This window comes from Myotis davidii, unplaced genomic scaffold, assembly GCF_000327345.1.
Source record: "Myotis davidii unplaced genomic scaffold, ASM32734v1 scaffold94, whole genome shotgun sequence".
NCBI lineage: Eukaryota > Metazoa > Chordata > Mammalia > Chiroptera > Vespertilionidae > Myotis > Myotis davidii.
Window position 1 is genome coordinate 1,056,775 of NW_006285313.1, and position 11,574 is coordinate 1,068,348.

General features: G+C 48.4%; 1 protein-coding gene across 1 annotated transcript in view; it reads left to right on the forward strand.

Moving 5' to 3' along the window:
* PAMR1 (peptidase domain containing associated with muscle regeneration 1) overlaps positions 1-11,574 on the forward strand; it is a 63,227-nt gene that overhangs the window by 21,670 nt on the left and 29,983 nt on the right. Inside the window, exon 3 of the mRNA XM_006756127.2 lies at positions 1,581-1,709. Coding sequence (XP_006756190.1) covers positions 1,581-1,709 — 129 coding nt within the window. The remainder of the gene's footprint in view (positions 1-1,580; positions 1,710-11,574) is intronic.

Sequence of the window (11,574 nt, forward strand, 5' to 3'; positions counted from 1 at the left end):
CCTCATTCTTTTTCATCACCAGGCTGGTTTTTGTAGCTTGCACGTAATGGCCTGGGTGTTACTGTGCCAAGAAAGAGTTGGCAGTGTCTTTTTTAATAGCGCCTCATTCTTTTCCATCACCAGGCTGGTTTTTGTGGCTTGCACGTAATGACCTGGGTGTTACTGTGCCAAGAAAGAGTTGGCAGGATCGTTGAAGTTATACTCTGAGTCCATTTGCCTCCTCAGTGGCACACGGGTAAGGGAAGCAAAGATGGGAAGTGGCACACGGGTAAGGGAAGCAAAGATGGGAAGTGGCACACGGGTGAAGATCGCCTGTAGGAGGCACAGTGACCCCCCTAGGACCCAATTACGGCCACATGAATTTGAGGCATCATATAAGCAACTCTTTTCTGGTGGGAGAAGGGACCAGGAGAAGGAAGTAGAATCAGGCTGGTATGTGAAGAGAGGGTTACTAGTCTCTCTCCTACAGGAACCACCATATACACACTGCAAATATATACCCCGTAACCCAACAAAGCCGAATTTCAGCCAAAAGCAAGAGTATGCCGTCAGCTCAAGGAGACCCTGGTTATCTCAAACAGCTCAGAAGCCTGCATTGGTAGTTCACCCATCCATCCATCCGTCCATCTATCCACCCATCATCCATTCACTCAAATAATATTTATTGAATACTTCCTATGTGGCAGATACTGGAGTAAGTTCTAAGGATAAAATGTGGCCGAGCTAGAACTTAGCTGTCTGTCCTGAGTGAGACTGAACGAGATCTACCTTCCCTCATCACCCTCCACGGCTCAAGAGACCATGTTTTAAAAGTGATCCGAGCCCTGGCCGGGTAGCTCAGTTGGATAGAGCATTATCCCAATATGCCAAGGTTGTGGGTTTGATCCCTGGTTAGGACACTCACGAGAATCAATCAATGAATGCATGAACAAGTGGGACCATAAAAATTGATGTTTTCCTCACTCTCTCCCTTCCTCTCTCAAATCAACCAATAAATCTTTTCACTGACCCTTGCCTGGGAACTGTTCACGCTTCTCTGGTGTGGCCTGCTGGTAGGGGCAGCCTGACACCTTCCCGGATGAGCCCACTGTTAGGCATTAAGGTTGTTCCAAAGGCACGCTTGGGTGATAGAAGTATATGACATAGAAGGACCTTCAATGACATGGGATGATACCTCCTTTTATTAAGTGAAACAGTAAGTTACGGAACCAGAATGTACAGTATGTATGTAAGCCTAATTGACAAAAATGCATTTGTATAGATGGATATAAAGAATGTGACCGGTTTGCCCTGGATGATGATATTCTAGGTGGTTTTGCTGCAGGTTATTTCATGTCACTCTAGAACTTCAGCCACTAACTAGAAAGATGGTTGTCAGCACCCTCCTTGGTCTGAATGCCGGTGATGCCGGTGCCTCTAGCATGTTCTGGGAGCCAGCGTTTCCCCGAAGGCTTCGCCTCCTGTCTTGGTCCAGGTGCCCTTCCTTGAGGCAAGGCCCTGAGAAGGTGCCCGGTTTCTCCCATGCAGCCTATCATGCAGCAGGTGCTGACTCCAACACCCTCTTTTTTCAAATGTTTCAGGTTGCACCATCTTTGAAAACTGCAAGACCTGCCGAAATGGCTCGTGGGGAGGCACACTGGACGACTTCTATGTGAAGGGATTCTACTGTGCGGAATGCCGGGCGGGCTGGTACGGAGGAGACTGCATGCGTGAGTAGACCCCCGAGGCAGCTCCGTCTCTAGTGCCCGCTGATTTAATGTCTCCACTGGCCGCGGACTACGGTTTCTCTTGCTGGAATCTGAGCTCTGGCAAGCTTGCGGCCAGAGAGCTTTCTAGATAAGGCTATAAAAAAAACAAACACACGCATTTCCATCTGCTGGTTGTGGACTGTGGACATCTGTTTGGAATTGGCCACGGGAGGTTCCTATCTGCTCTTAAATCTTCCCCTTTCTGCTGAACAAAGCCAAGGCGCTCTGCACGGCCTCCTGGCCATCCTGAAGCGGCTCCACATTAGCATCTGTCAGATAACAGTGACTACAGCATCGAAATGCTCGGTCTGTAATGCATTTTAAATATGAATTTCTATTGGTACATTTTTTGAATCCTGCGTTAAATTCCTGAGACCCATGTCAAATTGTCAGCATGCCCCTTGTCCTGGAAAAGAGATTTTTTTCTGGGTTCTACTGGAACTCCAATTACTTAGTCTTTATGAGGGTTCCCTGTGGGTTTCCACAGGCCTTTGAAAATGGAGTGGAACTGTAACCTCCCCTCAGTCGGAGACTCCCCTCTGCAGAGCCCTGATGGTGGCTGTCCGCTGAGATGTGGGACCTGGGGCAGCGGACGCACTGTTAGTATTGTGTTAAGCCTGTTCTACGTGCTCCCTCCTTGAGTCAGAAGCAGTCTGGGTGGGCTTGCAGGCTGAGCAGTTTTCCTCCTGTAATGATATTCCCAGGCCGCGGAGATGGAGACTGGAGAGCTATTGGTATTCTTTGCCTGATCTAACCTTAGCAAAATGCCACAGATTTCAAGAGTCCGGGGAAAAGGGTGAGGTCTGTGGTTTGCGGCCGAAAAATGCAATTACCCCTGGGGAAGGGACACGTTGGTGCTTCACCGTGAGCCCGGGAGCTCAACTATTCTGAATACAGATGATTTTAAAGTGCTGGTCTCAGGTGCAGATTTAAAACTTTGATGTCATTTTAGATGGTTTCCAGGAAATTGAATTTAGGACTTTGCGGGGTTGGGGGTTAATTTCCAGGGAGATTCGCTGCAGGGATTTCACCTTGGTCTTCCTCTGGCAGCTGTTCTCTGGAGACATTCTGATATGATCAAGACCACAGGCTCTGGAATGACACGGGCCTGGGCTAACTAATGGTTTTGTACTGTGACCATGGCCAAGCCATCCTCCCTTGCTAATCGCAGTCTCCTTTTCTGGAAAATGGGAAGAAGGCTATTGGGCTGTTTGTAGAATTAAAGCAGATATGTGTGTGAAATGCCTAGTGCTTTGCCTGGCGTATAGCGAAAATGAATACAGTAAACGTATCCTTATTCTTTTATATGCTCCTGAATGGCCAAGCTGGTAGTGGTCCAGAAATAAAACTGCTTAAGACAGACATAATCAGAGCACAACTTCGATTTCGCATTGACCCCCTACAGTCTATTAGATCACTTTAGGGTTTCTTCCCTTTGAAATGGCAGGTTGCTCCTTCTCTGTGTGAGTGGAGAAGGGCTAAGTGATGTGATTGGGGCCATAGGCAGGAGTCAGATTGTGCATGGCCTTGTAGGTAGGTGAACTGGGTAAAGAGTTTAGATGTTATTCTGAGTGCAGTGGGAAAAGTTGGGGACTAGGATATGGCATTGACGGGACAGAGGTAAAAGAAGAGGGAGTCAGGGGTAAGGGAGATGTTAGGTAGGAGTTGATGCTTGAGCTATGCCTTTGCTCAGGTGTGGGCAAACCAGAAAGATATCTGTGTGGGTGCAACTCTAGACCCCTGGTTCTTAACCACAGTATCATGCAACCTCCACTTCAAAAGCTCTGTTTTCTCTGAAAAGTGGGAAGTGGAACCTCTGCTGAGGACAGAGTGGAAGTGAGACCGGGGCTTGAGAGTAGCAAAGGTTTGAGACAGCCATGCGAGGAATAAGGAAAGGCAAATCCCAGCAAGACTGAGGGCCTAGTTCAAACTGGAACTGTTATGTAGGCGCTGCAGTCAGGCCAGTGGGCAGTGCTCACCAGCACCATGGTAGCAGCGATGAACTGAAACTGGCATTTGCTTGATCTGAGAACTGGCTAAGACAGTTCATCCAGGTTTGATAGGACTTGAAATCAGAAAGAGCCTGGCAGAGAGAGAATAGGGATGGATGTCTCAATGTGGTAGAAAAGTAGGCTTAGTGGTACTAAAGCGATAGAACATGTAGATAGAAGGGGTATTGTAGGCAGAGAGTGGAATATCTAAGTTGAAGCTTTCAGGGGTGGTGGTGATAATATGTCCATATATAATAGTCAGTTTTTGCTGTGTAACAAATCTCAAAAGGAATTTTTTTTTTTTATTATGGGTCTGTGGGTGGGCGGGGGTTCAACTGATTTCAGTTGAGCTGATCTGGGTTGAACTCCAGGCCTCAGGGTCCAGGCCAAAGGGGCAGCAGCTACTAGGGACGTGCTGTACTTGGGGGAAGTTGCAGAAGCACAAGAGGCCAAGCCATACACACGGACACATTTAAGGCCTCTTCTCATATCACATTCACTCACAGTTCAAAAGAGGCCACGTGGCTAAGCCCCACATCAGTCAGCTAGGGAAGTATTCTCCATCCTAAGTGGTTGGACCAGTGACGGTATCCAGGTGTCGGATCAAGGCTTCCGCAAAGACAGCTTATTGCTACCACAGGCCATTGCCACTGGCAGAACACAGAGCCAGGCTCTCATTCATCAGTCTACCCAGCCATTCAAAAAATATTTCTTGAGTGGATGGTCTGGGGTGCTGGACATACAGTGATGAGCAAGACAGGTCTTGGAGCTTGCAATTTAGAGAAAAGAGACTAAAAAAAAACCCCCCAAACACCCAAAAAGTAAAAAAATTTGAAGTGTGGTCGTCAGTGAATAATGATCCGATTCCTGTCTCATTCTGTGTTAGTTCAGTTGTGCTTGTTCAGCTCCGTGATGTTTGCTCTGAAAGCCTCATCCCACGCAGTGTGCTCTCTGGCCACAGTCTCAGCCTTCATAGAGCATGTTCTGTGGAGCCCTGGGTTAGTCACCAGGGGAAACAATGAGCCCTCGGTGAGTTTACAAACCATCTATGGAAACAGCGTTTGACCATAAGAAGACATCCGTGTGATATTATGATGCTATTAGATTCTTACCACATGTGCCTCCTATTGGCATTAAATGAATGTGAGGGGAATTCAGAGGGGGAAGTAATTCATTTCACTGTTTGTGGACTGCTTGCCGGGCGCTGGGTGCTGCCTGTTTCTGTTAAGGGGAAGCCACACTTGGGTGGCTGTTAATGGCCAGGGCACCTTGCTGGACTCCCATGGCAGTGCAAGCATTTACCCAGTAGATGGCGCCCAAGTGATCCTTTCAGGCAGTTTCATTCCGAAGGAAGGAGGGCTTCTTGCTGAATACCATCTGGAGGCCCAGTCATTCCTGCCCCTCCTCCCTCCCTCCCTCCCCCCGTGTCATATAGAATCTTAGAAGGAACTAGAAGTGACTGGGAAATTCCAGAAAGACGATTCCGTATTTGAGTTATAGAGCTTTCATATAGAGCACTGAGCATATGTTACAGCACCTTTATTTGATCACGTCCTTGACAATGTTAATTAGTGATAACCCAACTTACGACTGTCTTAAAATCGGTTATGTGATCGAGTCATTCATAACCATTGGCAGATTGTATTAACCAAGATAACAGGAGGATGGCCTGAAGTCACTGAGCCTAAGGGAAGACTTTATTCACATCTCCCTGCCTAGGAAAGAATGGTTTCGTGAGCTCAGAATATCCAGGCTAGGGACGGGAGCCGATTCTTAGTTTTCTTTTCCCAACGTTTTATTTTGAAAATTTTCAAATCTGCAGAGAGTTGAGAGAATAGTACATTCCTATACCTTTCACTTGGCTTCACCTATTAACATTTCCCCACATCTGACTTTCTTTTACTGCACTATAGACACGTGAATTTAACATTTTCCCTGTCCCACGTTATCACCATTTTTCTTTTCTGTGCTAAAATTGGCCCGGGATTGGCCAGCAAAGCCCCTGCAAGCTGGCTCTACTGCATCGTTCGGTAAGCAATTCCTCGCTCTCTGGTCTGGAACCAGCCATTTCTCCACAAATCCTGGTTCCTCCTGCGGGAAAGGCATTTAGGAACGGCAGTCTGTGTGCTGGCTCCAAGAGGGGCTGAGAGCTAGAGTCAAAATGAAGCCTTCCTCTCAGTGGTTTCAACGCTTCTTAAGCTGGGAGGTTGGCTTCTCACGTGGAGCCCCTCTGCTGACCTCCAGAGTGGAGTTTTTTTGACTTGGCCCTCAGACTGAGTTTCTTAGCCACCAAATAAGATGAGTGGGAGCGGGACCAAGAGCCAGTCCGTATGTCACACTTCCAGGTAGCATGACAGTGAGCCTAACCTTTCAGGAGTCGAAGGATCCAGGGGATATGAGAAGGTTAGGAAATCAACCCAGAGAAGAAAGGATTTATAAGGAGAGATTACAGGTCTGAGTACATTTATCTTCTTAGTCATATTTTGCATAGAGGCAGAGGAGCAGAGGAACTGGCCATAAGCCATGCCCCAAAATGTGTGTGTGCTAGAATAGGAGAGAGGAGGAGGATTTGTGAGGCTGTTCCTTGAGCCATAACAGACAATGGTCAAGAGCAAATGTGTGTGTGTGTGTGTGTGTGTCTGTATGAGAGAGAGAAAGGGAGAGAGAGAGAGCACTTTCACAAAGCTTTTTTAAAACAAAAAAACACATTTTTATTGATTTCAGAGAGATGAAGGGAGAGGGAGAGACAGATAGCAACATTGATGAGAGAGAGCCATTGATCAGCTGCCTCCTTCATGTCCACTACTGGGGATCGAGCTTGCAATCTGGACATGTGCCCTGACCGGGAATCGAACCAACGGCCTCCTGGTGCATGGGTCGATGCTCAACCACTGGGCCACACTGGCTGGGCTGTATTGCTGATTAATGGAGCTGTCCTCCTGGAGAACCAGAGACTCACCTGGGTGGAGTCACTGAAAACTGGCTCATCTGGCTGTAGTCTTTGGTGTCCTGACACTTCCAGGAAATGAACGATCCCAGTTGGGTCCAAATTGGGGGTGGTATTCTGCGGCAGTTAACACTAGGGTTTGGAACCAATCTCTACTCCTATGACTTTGGGCAAAGTTACTCAATCTTTGTAAGTCTCCGCTTCCTCATTTACCAAAGGGGGAATTTATAATAGTGGCCCCTTAGAGGATTTTTGTGGATTAAATTAAGTACCATCTATAAATCCCTTAATATGGAATCTGTGACATAGTAAGTACTCAATAAATGGTGGCTGCTATTCTTTTTAAAAAATATATGTTTTTATTCATTTTAGAGGGAGAAGAAAGGAGGGAAGGAAGTAGGAGAGAGAGAGAGAGAGAGAGAGGGAGAGAAAGAAACATTAATATGAGAGAGAATTGATAGGTTGCCTCCCATGCACACTCTGGTCTGGAACTGAACCCACAACCTGGGCATGTGCCCTAACCAGGAATCGAACCAGTGACCCTTTGGTGCATGGGACGATGCTCAACCAACTGAGCCACACTGGCCAGGGCTATTCTTATTTTTATTACTAAACCAGAGCCATAAAATAAGCTAGCTAGCTTGCTTCCTTCCTTCTCTTTTCTTTTTCTTTCTTTCTTTCTTTTTTCTTTTTTTTTTGAGAAGGAAATCAATGTAAGGCCAGAGAGGAAAAATAATAAAGCAGAATTCCCTAAAGTGACAAGATAATATATGCTGGACATGAGGAGGTAGTCTTCCTAGGACAAGTATTGTGTGGTAAATTGCATTTTATATTTCATGTCCTGAAGCTCTTTGGCTCTAGGGAATTAATGTGAGAAGTTTGCAGAAGATTTCATGTTCTCAAAGAGCTCATCTATCATTGCTCAGCTTCTGGTTAGGGCATAGGACATGAAAAAGACTTCCTTTCTGCTCAGAGAGCAAGAAATCACTTGATAAATCAAAGAAAATTCAGAATTTTCTTTAAGACCTTTGAGGATCTGTGAATACATAATCTATAAGAGTCTAAACTCCAGAGGAATGAGTTCTTTCTGGGCGAGCAAGTGATCCAGGATGCTTCATATGTGAGTCAGTCAGCTACGAGGTTGGCTGGGGGCAGGGCAGGTGAGAGGGCGGGTCTGCTGGAGGTGGAGGAGGAGCCTGCTACACTTGTGAGGAGCCTATGGGCTGGCCAGTCGAACTTAAATCTGAAGGAGACACCAAAGCAAAGGCCATCCTCTCGACCAGATATTCTCTTAAATGAAAATTTGCCGAGCAAGCAGAGACTGGGGCAAGACTTGGAAAGCTGGAGATCTTGGGATAGTGTCGTTTTGCAGCTTCAAACACTTGTCATTTCAAAGTGGTGCCACCTCCTAGGCTCAGTTTTTCCATTCTCGCAGCTATGGAGCTGCAGGAAGCTGGGCAGTGGGGGAGTGTTTAAAATCAAAGACAGTTGTTAGGTTCCTGGTGCTTGAATTTCAAGACCCTTCCAGAAGGATCATAGCCTCAGGCCTGCTTCAAACTAGCTTAATTTCTGATTGGATTGGCCTCATCAGTTCCTTATCCCAACTGCCTAATAGAGGAAAGGATATTAACAATAAAAAAAATCTATGTATTTCCTGTTGTGAAGAAGCAAGAGAATATGACCTATAGTCAAGAGAAAAAACAGTCCAAAGAAACAGACCACACATGAGAAAATACTGGAATTTTCAGCCAAGGACTTTTGAATAACTTAAAAATAAATCTATTAAAGGATTTACAGTTCTAGTAAACTGCTAATACAATTAAAGAAGGGAAGAGAAGTTTCAAAATAGATTTGAAAAATGTTAAAAAGAACCAAACGGAAATCCCAGAACTGAGAACTATACTATCTAAAATTTTTTAAAAAATGGTTGGAGGGGATTAACAACCAGTTGGTCACAACAGCGGAAAGGAGCAGGGAACTTAAGCACAGGTTTAGTAGAAACCAACCAAGCTGAAGCACAGAGAAAAAAGACGGAAAGTGTTCAGCGTTCTATGTTCTTTGTGCCACCCTAGTCCAGATCCTGTCTTTTGAATTGGATTGGCAGGGTTTTCTCAGTGTGTGTTTGTTGCAAATACCCAGGCAACTTTGGGGAGGAAAGACCTTCTGCAACAAAGTGCTGTTCTTGCTGGACCACAGTTTCAGCTGAATGAACAGACCATTTGATGCAGAGGGGAGGGGCTTTAAAAATGGTTTGGGCAGATGTTTGATTCTATCTTGCACAGCCATTCATTCAGCTAATTAATTGAGCACCTATTCAATGCATATACAGGCATGAACATGACAGGCAAGGTCCCTGATCTCACAGAACTGTGTCATGAGGGAGGCATCCAATTACATGAAACAATCCGTATAAAGGATCAACTTGATTGGGATTACCTGGCACATCACGGAGTGAGCTGCGGAGTCGCTCCTGGACATCTGATTGTTCCTGAAGTAGACCTGAGCCCCCGATAAAAGCCACCATTGAGCACTTACCGTGAACCAGGCGTCGTTCTCTGTACCTTCACGCACTAACTCATTAATCCTCAGCACAGCCATTTTACGGCGGAGGACACTGAGTCACAGAGGGGTTCAATGACACTCCTGCTGTCGCACAGCTTGGGAATGGCAGCACCAAGATGCCACTTCAGAGGCTGGGCCCAGAGCCCAATCTCTCCTCTCTCTGGATGTGAGAGGCACTGATGCTCCTCACTCCGAGGGCCTGTCTGGGGGCCTGCAGGTCATGGTACGATGGACCAAATCATGTGGAAGGTGCCAGCTTTCTCCCAATTCCTGGCCTCGTGCATGGGCCTGTCATCATCCAGGCGTTTGTTCTGCCCTCACTGCCTGGGATCCTGGGCCTAATAGGTTTAGGGCTCCAGCCAGAGATGTAACGAGGCTCTTAGGATCTCTGGGGCAGTGGCCAGAGCCTGGGCTGTCCCTGTCATCCTTGTACCAAAATCGTGTCTCAGATCCAGACAAGACTCAAGAGAAATAACATTGCTTCCCATTTATTGAGCATATGTATGCACCAGGCACCATGCTGAGTGCTTTAGATGCAATGTTTTATCTCATTTAACCCTTAGTACAAACAAATAGAGAAATAACAACAACATGGCAGTCGGTGCTGCTGCTAGTCTCATTTCCAAATGAGGAAGCCCCTCAGCTGGGAAAATCTGGAGAGCTTGTCTGGGCTCACGCAGCTGGTTAGAGGCTGACCCAGGATTCGGACCCAGTCCGGCCCCCCAAGCTGCTGCGAAACCACCGAGGCCTGTCTCCCGAGCCATCTCAGGAGGGAAGAAAGTGCAAATCCCTGTCTAAGTCTGAATGTTTTCCTTAGTGCTTTCTTTTCCTGCAGAGGAAAGATTGCAGAGAAAAAAGGACACTCAGCCGCTTCTCAGAAGGATGTTGTGTCTCCCTCCTGCCCCGGGCCCCCTCCATGCTGGAGACAACAAGACTCCTGTCTGAACGCGGCGGGTGTTCGTGTCTTTGGGAGCCTTCCAGCTCTCTTCCTCGTCTAGAGCTCCTTTCAGCTCTGCAGAAGCAGGGCCTATCCGGCTCTCTCTCCTGTTCCGTTTGTAACAACCGGGAAGGTGGTGGGTGGGTGGGTTGGAGATGAGTCCAAGATTTGAGAGCCCAATGGACAGTCTGACTTGGCTGGCAAATTCCCCTACACACACACACACACACACACACACACACACACGCCCCTTCCTCCTCTGCAGCAAGACATCCTCAGGGAGTCTGAGCACGGATCCTGGGCCCATTGCCGGCCCTGGCCTTTCAGACACAGGACCACCTGCTTGGTTGGCCAGCAGCACTTCCTTGGCCGGACACCGAGCTGCGCTCACTATTCTGCCTGAGACAGAGGTGCAGCTCGCACCCTGCACGCAGCCCGCCGCCTCCCCTGGGAGGGACAGAGTGGAAAGGGAGCTGGGGCAGCCCCTGTGTGGGGTGGGAGCGAGGTTCCTTCCTCCTCTCCCCTGGGCCTGATACCCCTCCCCCAAGGCACATTGCTGAGAAGTGGCCTCTTGGTCTCAGGTTGGTTGGAACCTGTCCCCCATCTTGGTGCCCACTCTGCCCTCCCCTCTGGGGTGAGAAGGAAACATTGTGAAATGTAACCGAGATGGCCCCTGTGGTTTGGGATCTTGACTCCTGAAGGACAGCCCTGGGCCTGCAGGAGCAAGTGGTCTAGCAGCTCACATGGCCAGTCGGGGGCTGGCGTCTGGGTGGGGCTGGGGCTCTGAGCCCTCCACAGGCTGCATGAGATCCTGGGGCACGCCGATGCCTGAGTGGTCTTGCCCAGGAGACCTAACCAGGGATGGGCAGCAGCTCCCCCTGGACATGAGGGTGGCAGGGAGACGGGGGGCCAGAGATGCTGCCGTCTGGTCCCAGCTTCCGCAGCAGCATTTGCTGCTGGTTCTGGCGTGGGTCCCTGCAGGAGGTTTGCTGTGGGAGCTGAGATTTCACGCCTGGCGACTGGGCAGCTTCCAGCTCCAGGGCTGGAGGCTGTGCACGAAGGTTTCTTTTTCTGGCCCTCACACCCAACGCATCCTTTCCGTAGCCGGGCAGCAGATGGGCAGGCGTGGGCGAGGAGGAGCGTGAGGTGTGCAGGAAGAAGGAACGTGCACTCCAGAAAAGTAAGGGAGTGGTGACGAGTCAGCCTATCTTTTTTGGGGGCGGTGGGGGGAAAGGGCGGAAAAGTCCTGCTCCTCCAAATGGAGCGGGAGGGGGCTGGGTCAGGAAGCCCCGAAGGCAGTTTAAGTTACCAGTCAAGACCCAGCATTGGTCCTCGACAGACTCAGGTTCAAGTCCCTGGTCCATGGCCAGCTAGCATTTGCTGATTTTC